Below are 15868 nucleotides of genomic sequence, written 5' to 3' on the forward strand. Positions count from 1 at the left end.
AATTACTTTGTGTAGTTGAGTGTTGTATTCAAACATACGTCGGAGGAATTTAATTAGAAACGCTAATCATGCACCACCAAAAGTGCGTCCAACTGGAGACAATATTATTCAGTGAACGTGCGCTTTCGTTCTTAGAGGCGCATATTCTCGTTGTAAGAAATGAGTAGTAATTTTTTTCAATTCTTCATACTAGAGGGACATTTTTATTATAGTCGAAAGTATTATGAAGAATGAAAAAAAAAGTTAAACGAATTTTTTCTTCTTAGCTTGTACTTTTTAGGTAAAGCCTGACCGAATTTTTCTACCATATTTTGTAATCATTATTCGCTTGTTAGCTCAGAGACATTAGGCAATTTTCGCTAAGGTCATATCAGCAGATGACTACGTACGTATTGCCAGTGTATGCTCATAGGCAATCAAAACTGGTCTCTCCGGGCAAATGGCAATAACGAGCTCGGCAAAAAGCTTGTTCATATCCTTGTAACAGAATAGTACTATAGCTGGTGTAGCAATTATTATGGAGGCATTAGTTATAAAAGTGAACGCTGCAGTCCTGGCGTCGATGCCACGACGCCACGTGTGGTTTCGTCTTTGTGTTTGTGCTGTATGTACGACAGATTGTTTTGCGTGCACTAACAGCGGTAAGAACAAGTAGGGAGCGTCGTAAATGGCGAACAGTGGCAGAGCTCCTTTTGTTCGGTGTTAACAGTGCAAGAAAGACGTGGTCGAAGAGGAGAAAAGACGACATGAACGCTATTTTTCTCTATGTCCGTGGCCTTTCCCGCTGTTCAGCATTTACTTTCTCAATTTTTAGCCGTCTTTGAACCTTTGGCCAGAGCAATCTGCATGCGACATTTCCCCATAGTTATGCTTTGCATCAAGCACTTTTTTTCGACTGGCAGATACTACGTGTGATTCACGACGCGTCCCAAATGCAAGTAATGTTCAACAGAATTCTGTAAAGTCTGAGCAGCTGGGGTCTTGCTGCTCCTATGTCTCTCTGCTATTACAGGAGGAGAAGGCTACTTTCTCTGCAGCAGAGCCCTGGCCGATTTGTCACCAATATAAGCTGCGGTTCTGCGTGTAGGAACCACAATATCACTATGAGGCGCGCTGCAATGGGGGGGGGGGGGAGACTCCGAAATATTCTTAGGACGTAAGGTTGTTCAACTTCCACCCATTTCTAACCTATTTAAAGCATTGAGATCTTTTGTATATTTCGCTATCATTTAAATGTAGCCTGAGTGGGCGGAAATCAAACCTGCGCCCTCGTTCGTAGTTACACATGCTGAACCCGATGGGGGGTAAGTTCCAGACACAATCTTTAGCGTGTGAGCCCCACAGTACTTGTTCTTGCTCACCTTCTACTGTGAATTATACCCCCTGGGTACTGACCAAGAATTGAGTGGTCTGATAAAATATTATAGAATTTGTCAATAATGACAGTTGTAGAGTAAAAACATTGCAAACTTTTTTGAATCTTTGATGCTCATTCAAATGCACAAACACCTTTTTTGATAATGATTCGTATTAAAATAAATCTACAGTATGTTTTACAAAAATGCGCTTGTTCCCCCGGCCTTCTTCTCTTGTTTTCAGTGTCCAGACTCCCCCAAGGAATGCTCTTTCTGCATAGACGAAACCCAAACGTTTAAAGTCCTGGTGACTGGCAAAGTGAAAGGGGCTAAATAATCTTTGTGTATGACTACCACACATTACCACATCTCTACGATTGCCCTCTGAAGTGGTCGCCAGAAGAAAACGAATGACATAATCGAGCAAATGTTTTGTGAACGCAAAGCTTTAGCTGAGCAGACACTTTCTGTGAAAGCGGTGCTCTAGCAACGCGTTGGCGCGTCACCACTTAGCCTCGACACGAATGCGTTGATCAAGACGTCCGCAGAGAGAGAGAGAGAGCTAGGAGTGCGCCTGACCGCAGTGCGCCAAGCCGGGCGTGAGGCAGTGCCAGTCGTAGGGCAGCAGGTACAGGGAAAGCTTGGAGCACGGGGACTGCGAGTAGCACCAGTCGTGTTCCAGGCAGCAACTGCGACACAAAACAGGGACGGCGATACATTCAAAAAGCCGTGTAGGAGGCTGAACACAAACGAATACTCACAAAGACAGACAGACAGACAGACAGACAGACAGACAGACAGACAGACAGACAGACAGACAGACAGACAGACAGACAGACAGACAGACAGACAGACAGACAGACAGACAGACAGACAGACAGATAAATAAACTTAAGTCAATCATTGTGAATATAGCCCATTAAGCGTGAGGCTCGTGGCGACGTCAGCAGGAAGCGGGCTCTTTAAGACATCTCATGCTGCATTGAATTTACCTTAAGTTAAATTGGTTGCGAATCGGTGCCATATATACCGAAGCGATGTTCTTGGAATTTTGAATTCTTCGTTGGTAGTTGTTCACCTTGTTAATTATAACCTCCTGAATAGCACCTAAAAATACCACCTTATCAGTATGACGATTTTACGCCTGGAATCGTTGATCACACAACCTCCGCACAAATTTTTCTGGTGTTCTGTGCCTTTATACAGACCCTTTCCTGTACCTTTCAGAGTAGTTGAAAAATTACAATAGAATGAAAATGCACGGACAAAAAAGTGACCTTGAAATGTAGTTGTCTGCTTTTCCAACACGCTGCTGCAGCCAGAAAGAAAATAATAATGAAAGCGTCACAGTATAGTCGGTGACAGTCTAAGAATAATACATAGGCTCCGCCAATGAGGCCACATTGGCCTTTTAAATGCGGATAATTGTTTAGCCGCACAATGCCGTGCTTTGGCGTCGGTGCTTTCCACACCCATACTGCACATGCTCGCGTGTCGCGTATTGTGCGGCATGCTCACGTCTCGTGCCGGCCCAAGAAGACACCCGCGAAACTGTAGCTGGCCTCGCAAGGCCGATGCAGGCAGTGCGCTAGTAAAAATAAAATCACAGCATATACATTGAGTGAATCAATATGAGTGGGGCGAAGCTTCTAAGGGTTTTGTCAGCAAACCGTGAATCATCCGCAGGCCACTTCCATCCGTCCATATGCCTGCCTGCCTGCCTGCCTGCCTGTCTGTGTCTGTCTGTCTGTCTGTCTGTCTGTCTGTCTGTCTGTCTGTCTGTCTGTCTGTCTGTCTGTCTGTCTGTCTGTCTGTCTGTCTGTCTGTCTGTCTGTCTGTGCATCCGTCTGGCCGGAAGTCTGTTCATCTAGTGAACACTCCAAGTACCGCCATCTCGCATCTTTTCATCATATGTTCATCATATGCAAGTACCGCCGTCACATGGACATTCCAAGGACTAAAATGAGAGGTGGCTACTACATAGAGCACACGCATGACCCACGCCTTAAAGGAGCACTAACACAAAAACTTTGGCCTCGCGTTTTTCTGCTGCAATGTGTTGCTGGGGACTTGTTAGTCATGACACGACACATCGTTTGCTGCATCACGCGACAGATAACTATTTGCAGGCCCCTTATTATGAATCGGTTTCAGTTTCGGTATGAGAGAGCTCCAAAAACTGGGTGCTACTGTCGTCACCCAGCGTGTGCAGCTTTTGGACACGTCAGCACACCGAACTTTGACCCCCTTCCATACGGTCCGCATCAAGAATTACATTTGAATAGGAAACAGGACTGTAATATCGCCAAAAACGGAAATTTCTAAGCCTGCGCCATGGCCACGCACTCGCAACCAGCCACCGAGAAATATAGACTGCGGTAACAAACGCGGCAAAAGAAAAATGACGGATATGACGTCATCATAACTTGTTTTGTGGACTGTAGCGTGGTGACGTGAGGGAAATAGGGGGTCTTCTAGGGGTCCCCTTCGATGGTGTCAATGGCACGATGGAGTCGAGCGCTCGCAAAACTTCGAAATCCTTTTAAAATACCTTCCCAGCTATATTCGCAGCTGATATTGTGCAGATGATAGACGAATGTTCCTGGGAATCAACCCTACAAGCTATCTCGAGCGCAAAATTTTGTGTCAGTGCCCCTTTAAAGAGGTTCGCCTTCGCCCCTGAAAAGGACTGCATGCTCGCGCTTCAGAACCGTTCACTGGCCACCCCGTATATGTAGGCACTGGATTGCGCGTTCGGAATTCAGTCAAGGACGTCTTTGCTTAGCTTTCGCTTGACGTTGAAGGCAACGCTTATTCTTCAATTAATAAATAAGAATAACAAAAACGAAACAACAGTTAAGCATGCTCAAATGATACCAATCACGCAACAATCACGTGATACTCCCCCTCCCCCAAATCACGACACATTTATTCGAGTTCTCTCAGTGGGAGGATGCGGGTGGCATTTTTGTTTTCATGCCTCCACCATGTTGCTTCCACTGATCTCGACTAGGGGTATGATTGCTACTTCACGTTGCGGAAACGACAGAATGCGATAAAGCCTTTCATTAAACTTCGAGCCGCCCACACTCCGGGGCACGTCAAGTGCGGCACAATGACAAACTTGAATTGCATCGAATGACGACCAGAGGGGACGATGCGGTGTATGCTTGGGGGCTGAACTTTTTATTCGTTCGTCCGATCCGTTACGTCATAACGAAGGGAAACTCTAGTTGGACGCGCATAACACAAATGGATCGTGGAAATCTTGTAAATATTTGACTGTCGCCGATTACAGTGATGAAGGAAGTGCCAACCTGGGCGATCTTCATTCTTTCTTTTTCTTCCCCTCTACTTCTGTGCATTAATGAGAACAAGAAATACTACCAAAGAAAGTATAGCATGTTCGAGCAGTAAATGTTTAATGAAATGGTGCAGGTCTACGGGCCTACATCTAGCCATGATGACGTATTACTTAAAAAATTCTATGAAGACGTCCATGGAAGTGGCATTAAGCAAGGTAAAAACAGAGTATACTATATTGATTGGTGAAATCAGTGTCAAGGTAGGAAAGAAGCAGGCTGCAGTCCAGGCAGTAGGGGAATATAGAATCTATACTCGAAATGCTGGAGAGGAGTTGTTAGTAAAATTCACAGAACGCAATAATTTACGGATCTTGAATACTGTTCACCGAAGACGAGTGAACCGTAAGTGAACACGGAGAAGCCCTAATGGCGAAAGTAAGAACGAAATAGACTTTATACTAAGTGCACACCCAGGCATCATGGAATATGTGGAAGTGCTTGGCAACTTACAATGCAGAAATCATGGAATGGTAAGGTCTCCTATTCGCTTAGACGTGAAAAAGAAACAACAGAAACTGATACGCAAGAAGCCTATCAATAGGCTAGCACTCAGAGGGAAAGTACACGAATTCAGAGTCTCGTTTCAGAACAGATACTCCTTAATCTGATCGAGTGAACCGGATTTAGCGTTTACGCAATAAAACATAATCTTGCTTATCATTGCGGAGTGTCCAGTGGAAGTTGTAGGTGCGATAGTCAGAGAAGGCAGTAGCAAACTGTCCCAGGAGACAAAAAACCTGATCAAGAAATGTCAAAGCATGAAAAGCTCAAACACAACAGACAAAATAGAGCTGTTGAAGTTGATATGATTAAGCGTAAGGTATCTGATGTAAAAAAGCTTAACATGGAAAGAATCGAACATGCACTAAAGAACGAAGGAAGCATCGATGCGGGGAAGAGGAATCTTGGACAGGCAAAAACGAGACGTGTGCACTGAAGGACAAGAAAGGCAAAGTAACTACCAGAATGGCTAGGATAGTTAAAGTAGCGAATGAGTTCTTCAGAGATCTGTACAGTAGCCGGGACAACCACGACCACAAAGTAAGAATCAGCAGTAACCCCATTAACATCCCAGAAGTAATGGCAAAAGAAGTTATAGAAACCCTGAGAGGAAATGCAAAAAGGCAAAGGTTATGGTGATGATCAGGTACCATAAGATCTGCTGAAAAATAGAGGACAGATTGTGTTTGAAAATTTAGCAACCCTGTTTTTGAGAAGTTACCTGACAAGGAAAGTACGAGTATCTTGAAAATATGCTGGCATCATCTTCATGCATAAAAGAGGGAACGATAAGGGCTTGAAGTAAACAGGCTGATTAGCTTGCTCTGTGTCGTATAAAAGGCATTTACAGATGAATTGCTAAAAATAAGACAACATAAGATTTCTGTCAAGCAAAAGAAGAATCAGGATTCAAAACAGGCTACTCAACAATCGACTACCTTCGTGCCATCAACCAGGTCATAGAGAAATGCTCAAAATACAATCAACAACTCCACATCGCCTTTTTAGATTACAAGAAAGCATTTGATGCAGTAGACATATCAGCATTGGTGCAGACATTGCGGAATCAGGGTGCTGACAAAGCGTATATAAACATCCTGGAAGAAATCTACAGAAGTTCAACTGCCACTATGGTGCACCATAAAGAAAGCGACAGAATACCAAACAAGAAGTGTGTAAAAAACGAGGATACGATTTCTCCTACGCTACTTACCGCGTGCTTACAGGAAGTTTTCAGATGCCTCGAACCGAAAGTGTTAGGAATAAGAGTTAATGGAGGGTACCTGAGTAACCTACGTTTCGCCGATGACATTGCATTGCTGAGTAATTCAGGGATTGAATAGAAAATCAATATTACCGAAATATACAAGGAAAGCACAAAGTTAGGTCTTAAACTTAATCTGCAGAAAACGAAAGTAATGTACAATAACCTCAAGGAAGAAAAGCACTTCGAACAGGTAGCAGTGCACTTAAAGTTGTAAAAGAGTACGTCTACTTAGGACAGCTAGTGACCGCGGAGCCTAAACGCAAGATTGAAGTAACTAGCAGAAGCAGAATGGGCTGGAACCCATTCGGCCAGCATTCTCAAGTCATCACTGTTAGACTGCCACTAACCTCTAAGATTAAGGTGTATAATAGCTGAATCTTGCCGGTACTTACTTATAGAGCAGAAACCTGGAGGCGCACAAAGAGGGTTCAGTTTAAACTGAGGTCGACACTGTGATCGATGAAAAGGAATATGATACGTGCAACCTTAATAGACAAGGGGAAAACAGGGTGGGTCAGGGAAAAATCTGGGGTTAAAAATATCATACTTCAAATCAAAACCAAATGAACATGGGCCGGGCACGTAGCGCGTAAGGATAACCATTGGTCATTAAGGGTAACTTAATTGATTCTCAGAGAAGGCAAGGGGGTGGCGGGAAGAGGGAGACAGAAAGTTAGGTGGAAAGATGAGATTAGAAGGATTGCGTGCATAAACTGGCAGCAGCAAGCACAGGACCAAGTTTACTGGCAGAACAATGTAGGGGCCTTTGTCGTGCAGTGGGGGTTGCCAGGCGGATGATGGTGATGATGTAATGTAAACGGGAAAAAAGAAAAGTAGATGAAAAGACAACTTTCTATAGGCCGGAACTGAACCAGATTTGTAAAGGCATAGACCATGCAGTCTAGCCTCTCGTACGTAAAATATATTGAGCGGCATCGTAACGGTGGTGAATTGTACTTAGCCATGCTTAAAAGTAGACAATTGTGCTGTCGACCAAATCTCTTCAAACGCTCTTTAAAAATATTCGAAAGCTCTAATATTTGCACACCCCAAACTACTTTCCTATAAAAGTGGTTTGCCGTAAAAGAATAACACAAGTTTACACCAACTGAAACGAACCCCTCTGGCTTGCATGGTATCAAAAAGGCTGTAGACATGCGTGAATACAGGGTAGTTTATTATGAATTATGTGACGTAGGGTTAACATTGTTAACCTCGAAGGCGAGTTTTAAGTGTTGTCGTTGATTCTTCTGCGTTGCCTGGTTAAAAGGTCAGTTGCCACACTGAACACTTTCTCAATGGTTTTCAATCCATGCACTGGAGGAATGGGTGGTGTTCTAACTTAGAAAGACCTTGTGCAAAAACCAATAATAACTCGAAATGCCCCGACACTAGCGTCCATGTCCTCTGCAAACCATTGCGCTTCGCTGTTATTGCGACTCAGGGCAATGCATCGCATGTACAAACGATTAGATGAAAAAAAAAGGTTGTATGGAAACCCTCATCTGACAGAGCGTGGAGTAATTTATTTCCGGTAATAATTTACAAGAAAAGTTATATTATCGACATTTCAAAATATTTCTTGCTTGTTTGAGACGGTGATGCGGGAAGGATGTGACCACTCCACATCTGCTGCGCTGGGGCGTCTAATGGAAGGTGTACGTGCCCGGGGTTCTATTCAAAGACGATAGTCTTGAAATACACGGACACAATAATTTTGGTCTGTGTCGGTCGACTTGCCTGTTTGTTACCCAAAACAATTAAAATCCGAGCACATCCGCAGCGCCCACAAATATTCGTGTGCGTATGGTGTTCATTCTTGTGCGTGTCGTCAATTAAAAGGAAATATTTCGCGTGTCTGAGACTCAACCTCAACGCGTCAATATTTGTGGCGTGTTTATTTATAATATAAAAGCACACATAAGTAATTCTAAGGAGCGGAGAGTTTATTACGTTGCGCTGACATTGCGATGCTATGCACAAAAAACCGGGCGTTTCCTGCGCTTTGCTAAGACCATATGGCGGTGGCGCCTATCCATCGCGTTGCATTATACACGTTCTGGCCCCCGAGATTGCACGCACATGCCGCGTGCTCGTTATATTGGAGGCCATATTTTACGTTTTCTGAGATTACTACCAGATGGCACTCATGTCTCCCACAGTGTCTGCAGAATCCCGTTTGCTGATTTTCTCACGCAGAACATGAAATAAGCGTTTTTTTTCCACTCTATCCATATTGTCACGATGAGTCACAAGTACTGGGCGATTTATTAAACCACCGAGTAGCTAGCTTTTGGAGGATGCGTCAGTCGTGGCTGGCTCTCGAGCAGAGAAGAAGCACGCGATCTTCTCTTTTCCTCCACATTTACAGCCGCTCTTGCTGTCGATCCTCTACGCGCTGGTGGCGTTATCCGCCCTTCCGAAAAAAAAAACAAGTCCTAAAAAAGGAAAGAAAAGTACATTGCAGCACCGCGATGCTACGACATAGGCACGTGAAAAAAAAATTGGAAATTCGGATAAAGTGAAAGTAGAAATTGAAGAGCGTGCCAACATAGGAAAAGTCTATGAACGAGACAGCAAGTTCACAAAGATAAACAAAAAACACAAAGAACGCTGTGCGGTAAAGAAAAAAGTTACGAACAACGCACAATAAATGGTTTCACGCGCAACACATGAACGACGTCCGGCCTCGGTCATGTCCTGTTCCGTGCATGCGGTGTTGAGCTCGGAACCACTTCATAGTTCACGTCACTGACGCGGCGTAACACTTTATATGAGCCAAAGTACCGGCTCAGTAACTTTTCACTAAGGCCATGGCGGCGGATGGGCGTCCACACCCAAACTTCGTCTCCGGGGTTGTAAAACACTTCTCTGTGGCGGGTGTTATAGCGTCGTGCGTCTGCCTGCTGTTGCTGGCCGATGTGCAGACGCGCGAGCTGCCGGGCTTCCTCAGCACGCTCTGCGTATTCTTCGGCGTCAGTTGCCAACTCGTCTCCGTCTTGACCCGGTAGCATAGAGTCTAGCATGGCCTGCACATCGCGGCCGTAGAGAAGCCGAAATGGCGTGAATCACGTGGTCTCTTGCACGGCGAGATTATACGCGAAGGTCACGTAAGGCAAGATCCGGTCCCATGTTTTGTGCTGTACGTCGATGTACATTGAGATCATGTCTGCGAGGGTCTTATTCAGTCGCTCGATAAGTCCGTTGGTTTGCGGGTGGTACGCAGTTGTCTTGTGGTGTCTGGTGTTGCTCAGTTTAAAAACTTAGACTATAAGCTGCGCCGTGAATGCCGTGCCTCTGTCCATTATACTGAAAAGAGCACCGTGTCGTATCACGATGTGGCGCATTAAAAATTGAGCTACCTCAGAAGCCGTGGCTCGTTGGATCGCCTGCGTCTCAGCGTAGCGTGTCAAATAGTTGGTCGCGACGATCACCCATTTGTTGCTGTCCGCAGGCAGGGGAAATGACCCGAGAATGTCCATGCCGACTTGGTCGAACGGCGTGCAGGGTGCTTCAATGGGCTGAAGCGAACCAGCTGGTTTAACAGGTGGTTGCTTTCGGCGCTGACATTCCCGACAGCTCTTGACGTACCTCTTGACGCTTGCAGAAATTCCTGGCCAATAGTACCTTTCGCTCACTCTGGCAAGTGTCCTTGAGTAGCCCAGATGACTGGATGTGGGTTAGTCATGGCAAGCGAAGAGGACGTCGTCTCGCATGTCTCAAGGAACCACCAGGAGGTAAGCACGGTTGTTCGAACGAGCGTTCTTCTTGTACAGCAGACCGTCTTGCAGGCATAACGACGTCAACGAGCGGGATAAATGACGTGGTATGATTGCGCCCTGGCCCTCTAAATTATCAATGATTGGACGAATCTCTGCGTAATCTCACGGCCATTTGCTCACGTCTGATGCGCTAACGGCGCCCAGGAAGCCTTCGCCTTCCTCTGCTTCCCGACTGACGACATGAAGGGGTGCGCATGACAGTGTGTCAGCGTCTTCATGCTTACGGCCGGACTTATGGACGACGGTGACGTCGAATTCCTGCAGCCGCAAGCTCCACCGTGCTAGCTGTCCTGAAAGGTCGCGCAGGCTTGCCAACCAACAGAGGGCGTGGTGGTCCGTCACTATCTTGAAGGGACGACCGTAAAGGTACGGGCGAAACTTGGTGATTGCACACACGACTGCGAGGCACTCTTTCTCCACAGTGGGATAATTCGCATCGGCACGGGATAGAGAGCAGCTGGCATAGGCTATCACTCTTTCGATGTCCTCTTAACGCTGCGCGAGCACTGTACCAAGACCAATGTTACTAGCGTCAGTATGGACCTCCGTGTCAGCATCATCGTCGAAATGAGTGAGAACGGGCGCTGATTGCATGCGCTATCGCAGCTCATCAAACGCTGCTTGTTGCTCCTTTTTTCAGACAAACGGCGTGTCATCCCTTGTGAGACGAGTCAGAGGTTCTGCTATCTGTGAAAAGCCATGAATGAACCGGCGATAGCAGGCGCACAAACCAAGGAAGCGCCGGACGGCTTCCTTATCGACAGGAGCTGGTAATTTGGTAACAGCGGCAAGCTTGTCCGGATCAGGCCGGACTCCTTCAGCGCTAACTACGTGTCCAAGAAATTTTAGTTCTTTATAGCCGAAGTGGCACTATTATGGCTTTAGTGTGAGGTCCACCGATCGGATAGCCTCCAGCACGCTGCGCAGGCGGTGAAGGTGCTGCTCGAACGTGGCAGGGAAGACCACCACATCATCAAGGTAGACAGGACAAGTCTGCCACTTGAGCCCTGTGAGGACAGTGTCCATCATTCGCTGGAAAGTTGCCGGTGCTGAACACAAGCCAAAAGGGAGTACTCGAAATAGGTATAGGCCATCTGGAGTCACAAAGGCTGTTTTCTCACGGTCTCGCTGATCTACCTTGATTTGCCAGTACCCGTTTTTGAGATCGAGAGAAGGGAAATAATGGGCACGACGAAGTCTATCCAGCGAAAAGTCGATACGTGGCAGTGGATACACATCCTTTTTGGTCACGTTGTTAAGCTTTCGGTAGTCGACGCAGAAGCGTAGCGACCCGTCCTTCTTTTTGACAAGTACGACTGGAGATGACCACGGGCTGTTAGATGGTTCAATAACGCCATCATCAAGTATCTCGCTGACTTGCGTACGTATCGCTTCATGTTCTTTAGCCGACACGCAGTAGGAGTTCTGGTGTATCGGGCGTGTGTCCTCGTACGTGATAATCCTGTGTTGAGTGATGGACGTCTGGCTGATCTTTGAGCCTTGCGAAGCAAGACCTGAACTCGAACAAGAGCGCTCGTAGCGTAGTCTGGTTATCGGTGGAGTGATCAGGATTGATGTCAATATTACTCATTGACGTGTCTGCGATATCCACTAGTTCTGACGTAAGACAGTTGGTGACGTTTGCTACTTCGTGGGCAAACGCTATCGATGTGCCATGGAAAAGTTGTCGATGCTCGTTGCTAAAGTTGGTACGAGCAATTCAGATTGGCCATCACGAAGGTGTATTACACGTCTAGCTACACAGATGCCTTGCTGTGTCTCGGCCACCACATCGCCATCGCCCAAACCACAGCATGTTACGTCGACTAAAACACTTGCTCAGGGAGGAAGCGTCGCGCTCTGTTCAGAAATACGGAGTACGTCGACAAGCCTTCCGTCATCCTGCACGTTGATTGCTCGTTGGGCTGAGAATGTGACGCGGTGCTCTCGCAGATCAATGATAGCTCGATTTTGCTGTAGAAAGTACACTCACAGAATGACGTCATAGGATCATTCGCGTAGAACAAGGCAGCTTGATACGAATGTATACCCTTGAATTTGTACTCTAGTTTGCAGGTGCCCAGTGGAGTAACGACGTGGCCACCAGCTGTCCGAATCTGCGAGGTATGCCCCGGCGTGATGACTTTCTTCAGCTGCGTTGTCACTTTCTCGCTCAGTATGGAATAGTCTGCACCGGTGTCCACTAACGCATTAACTGCACAACCATCAATTGTCACTGCTATGCCAAGTGAAAGTCGGCTATCCTTTGCAGCTCTAGTTGATGTCGGACCAGTTTATGTACGATTCTGCGTCAATAGGAGATCTTCAGCGCTTCGACGTTCAGCGACCCCGCCCCCAGAGGTCGCTTCGGCTAGTTTTTCTGGCGGGGGCTGGGAGATAGTGCGGTAGAATGCCGCTGGGGCGTTGATGAAAATCGCCTCAGTGATGGCGAGCGCGACTGGCGCCTGGCAGGCATTGTGCATGCTGCAGGGAGAGGTAGTTTTCAATTTCGCGTGGTCTCTGGCCATAACGAGGTGGCGGTGAGTACGCAGAGAAGCCGCGAAGCCCAAGACGGCGATATGGGCACTGGCGGTACAAGTAATCAGCTTCTCCGCAGTGAAAGCACAGAGGCCGGTGATCAGGTACGCGCCAAACATCACACTTCCGAGGAGACGTGCGCCGATCGTCGATGTACTGAACTGGTTGCACCGGACGATGGGCGACAGAAGCGCCAGGGACAAAGGGCAAGGGCGGTGGCGTGTACGTGCCCTCGTAGTAGGGTATGTGCTGCACTGACTGAAGTGAAACAGCAGGAACAGGATGAACGAATAACGGCGGCGATGCAGCAGGGCGTTTCAAGGCTTCCGCGTAGGTTGTCTCACGGCGGTATTAAGCAGGAGCTGGCGCAGTTGTATCAGGAGGCAAAGTGTCCCGGAGGGCCTGGTGCAGCTCATGCTTGATCACAGTTGCGATAGAGCTAACTGGAGGATGAGGTGTTACACCAGCCTTTTGCAACTCTTCACGTACTATATCACGGATGAGTTCACGTAGACAGTCGTTGCTGGTTCTAGTGGCGGTGAAAATGTCGGCAGTGGACATGCCACTGACTTGCCTGTCGTATTGGTTAAATCGCTGCTGCTGCCTTTTTTCCATTGTGACGGCCTCGGACAAGAACTCTGTGACTATCTTCGGAGGGCTTCGCACGAGGCCGGCAAAAAGCTGGTCTTGAGACCGTGCATCAAGTGACGCAACTTCTTGTCCTCCGTCATTCTTGAATTGGCCCGTCGGAAGAGGCGCGTCATGTCTTCGACATACGTGGTCACAGTTTCGTTTGGCAACTGGACGTGGGCCAGAATAGCTCGTTCAGCTCGTTCTCGGCGATCAGCACTGGCATAGGTCTGCGGAAGTCTACGAGAGAATTCGGGCCACGTCGTCAGCTGCTCATCTCAATTTTGATACCACGTACGTGCCCCGTCTTCGAGATAGAAATAGACACGACCCAGTTTCGCCGTGTCGTCCCACTGATTCAAGGTGGCTACGCGCTCGAAGTCTGCCAACCAGTCCTCAACGTCCTGGCACTCCGTGCCATGGAACGTCGCCGGGGCCCATGGTCTTCCCGACGTGTAGCGGTTCGACGTCGTGCTTCCCGTGCCGGTTGATGAGGTTTGCACCGAAGCGCTGGTCATATTTGTCGACGCAGTATCGTCGACTTCCGGAGCCAATCCCCTGATTCGGCGGCTGGTCCGATGCACGGGAGTATCGACTGGCACTGGACTCGTATCATGGCTCCCTGGGGGGGGGGGGGTCTGCAGCATCCTTGAGACTACCCAGCAACTCCATCAGTTTGTCACGATGAGTCACAAGTACTGGGCGATTTATTAAACCACCGAGTAGCTAGCTCTAGGAGGATGCGTCAGTCGGGGCTGGTTTGCTTGCTTGCTTGTTCCTTTCTTTTGTGGGTCTCACCCACTAAGGGGGATTGGCCAAGAAGCCGGTGGTTAATGCAAGTCTATACCTTTAGGTTTTCTAGACAAGGGGATTATGATTACTGTGTTTTGACTATGAAATTATTTTGACGCGATGTAAAAAAAAAGGAAAAAAAAGGGTGGAGAAATGAGAGAATTTGTTGAACATCTGAGGTGGAATCCTTATATGAAATTCTCCTGAAAGTTGATTCATTGCAGTGTATCAGCTAAATAATAAGTGGTAGTGTGGCTTGTAAAATTCGAGAGCTGATCGCTGACTCAGCAAGGTAATCTTCTTGTGTTATATATGAATTCGCAGAGAGCCCCGCAGATATTCCGGTCGCTGTGTCCCAATAAAGTGGCCCCAAAAGACAAAATATTGGGAGTATCAAGTGATATTCCTAGTTTTCTGAATAAAATTTCGAAGCAGTTTTTTCTTTGATTTTTTGAAACGGTGACATGTGATAAGAAACTGGTCGATATGTTCAGGTTCGTTACAACTTGAGCACAGAGGGTATGGCACCAGACCAGACCTGTTTAAGTAGAAATTAAGAGGTGGTACACGGCAACGTAATTTTGTTATCAAGACTTCCAATTTACGCGTGGGACATCATTTATTATTCCATGTGTAGTGCAGGTGCGAGAAATCTGGATTCGGAATCATGATTTTTGATAAGTCTTCAAGAAGGGAAAGTTTTCTAAACTTCGCTGCTGTTATATAAGCTGTAGGAGGCATGATTGGCACAATCGGAAGATCAAGAGATGTTCGCGCAAGTGTGTCAGCCATCTCGTTTAAATATACTACAATGGCCTGGCATCCATATCATTCGCACTAGACAAATGTTTGCTGGGATTAATGATTTAAAAGTTTCTAGTACTGCAGATGTCAACGACGACGATAAAAATGAACACACAGAACACGAGTCAGACACTATCACAGCTGTTGAATGAGTCACAGGAAGATTACGAATAACTAGTATAACGTCTATTAATTCCGCTTCAAATATTGGTGAATAATCTGGGAGGCGTAATGAAAATGACCAGAATAATGAGAGAGAAAAAATACCCACACCTGCCTTCTCGCCACTCATAGATGCATCCGTTGCAATTACTATATTAGTACCTAATTGAGACAGGTGTTGTTCTAATAAACCAATCAAATATCTAGAGGGCAAGTGTTTAGCGTTCATGGGGAAGATATCGTCAAATTTTATTTGCACTTGACCGATTGGTTTGACAGATGGTGTGATCTCGAATATATTAACATTTAGAGCATACAGAAGTGTTTGAACAAATATCACTTGGGGTTTATATACACGGGACCAATGCTCATTGAAAAAGACACGAGGCTCAGCAAAGAATACAAACTGTCGCCTTCTTAAAGTGGATTCAGAAAATTTGAAATAGGCTTTTACTGTTAAAATACGAAATCTGAAAGCAAGGGTGGGTATCCGAGCTTCTTGATACAAAACATTGTTAGCTGTGAATTTTGGCACACCTAAAGAACTACGTAGAGCTTCCCGCTCTAAGAGAATCAGGGGGTTTATTTTGTATGCTGGTCCACCAGAGAATAGTGCACACCTAAATTCAAGAATCGGACGAACGTACATGCGATAAATCATGATCAGCGTAT

The 15868-nt window shown here is 46.5% G+C and overlaps 1 protein-coding gene across 1 annotated transcript in view; it reads right to left on the bottom strand.

The window, feature by feature from the left end:
* LOC119172553 (group 10 secretory phospholipase A2) overlaps nt 1–15868 on the bottom strand; it is a 97379-nt gene that overhangs the window by 2237 nt on the left and 79274 nt on the right. Inside the window, exon 3 of the mRNA XM_037423710.2 lies at nt 1935–2044. Within this exon, the coding sequence (XP_037279607.2) occupies nt 1935–2044 (110 nt within the window). The remainder of the gene's footprint in view (nt 1–1934; nt 2045–15868) is intronic.

Source organism: Rhipicephalus microplus, chromosome 4 (assembly GCF_043290135.1).
Source record: "Rhipicephalus microplus isolate Deutch F79 chromosome 4, USDA_Rmic, whole genome shotgun sequence".
In the NCBI taxonomy this organism is placed as follows: Eukaryota; Metazoa; Arthropoda; class Arachnida; order Ixodida; family Ixodidae; genus Rhipicephalus; species Rhipicephalus microplus.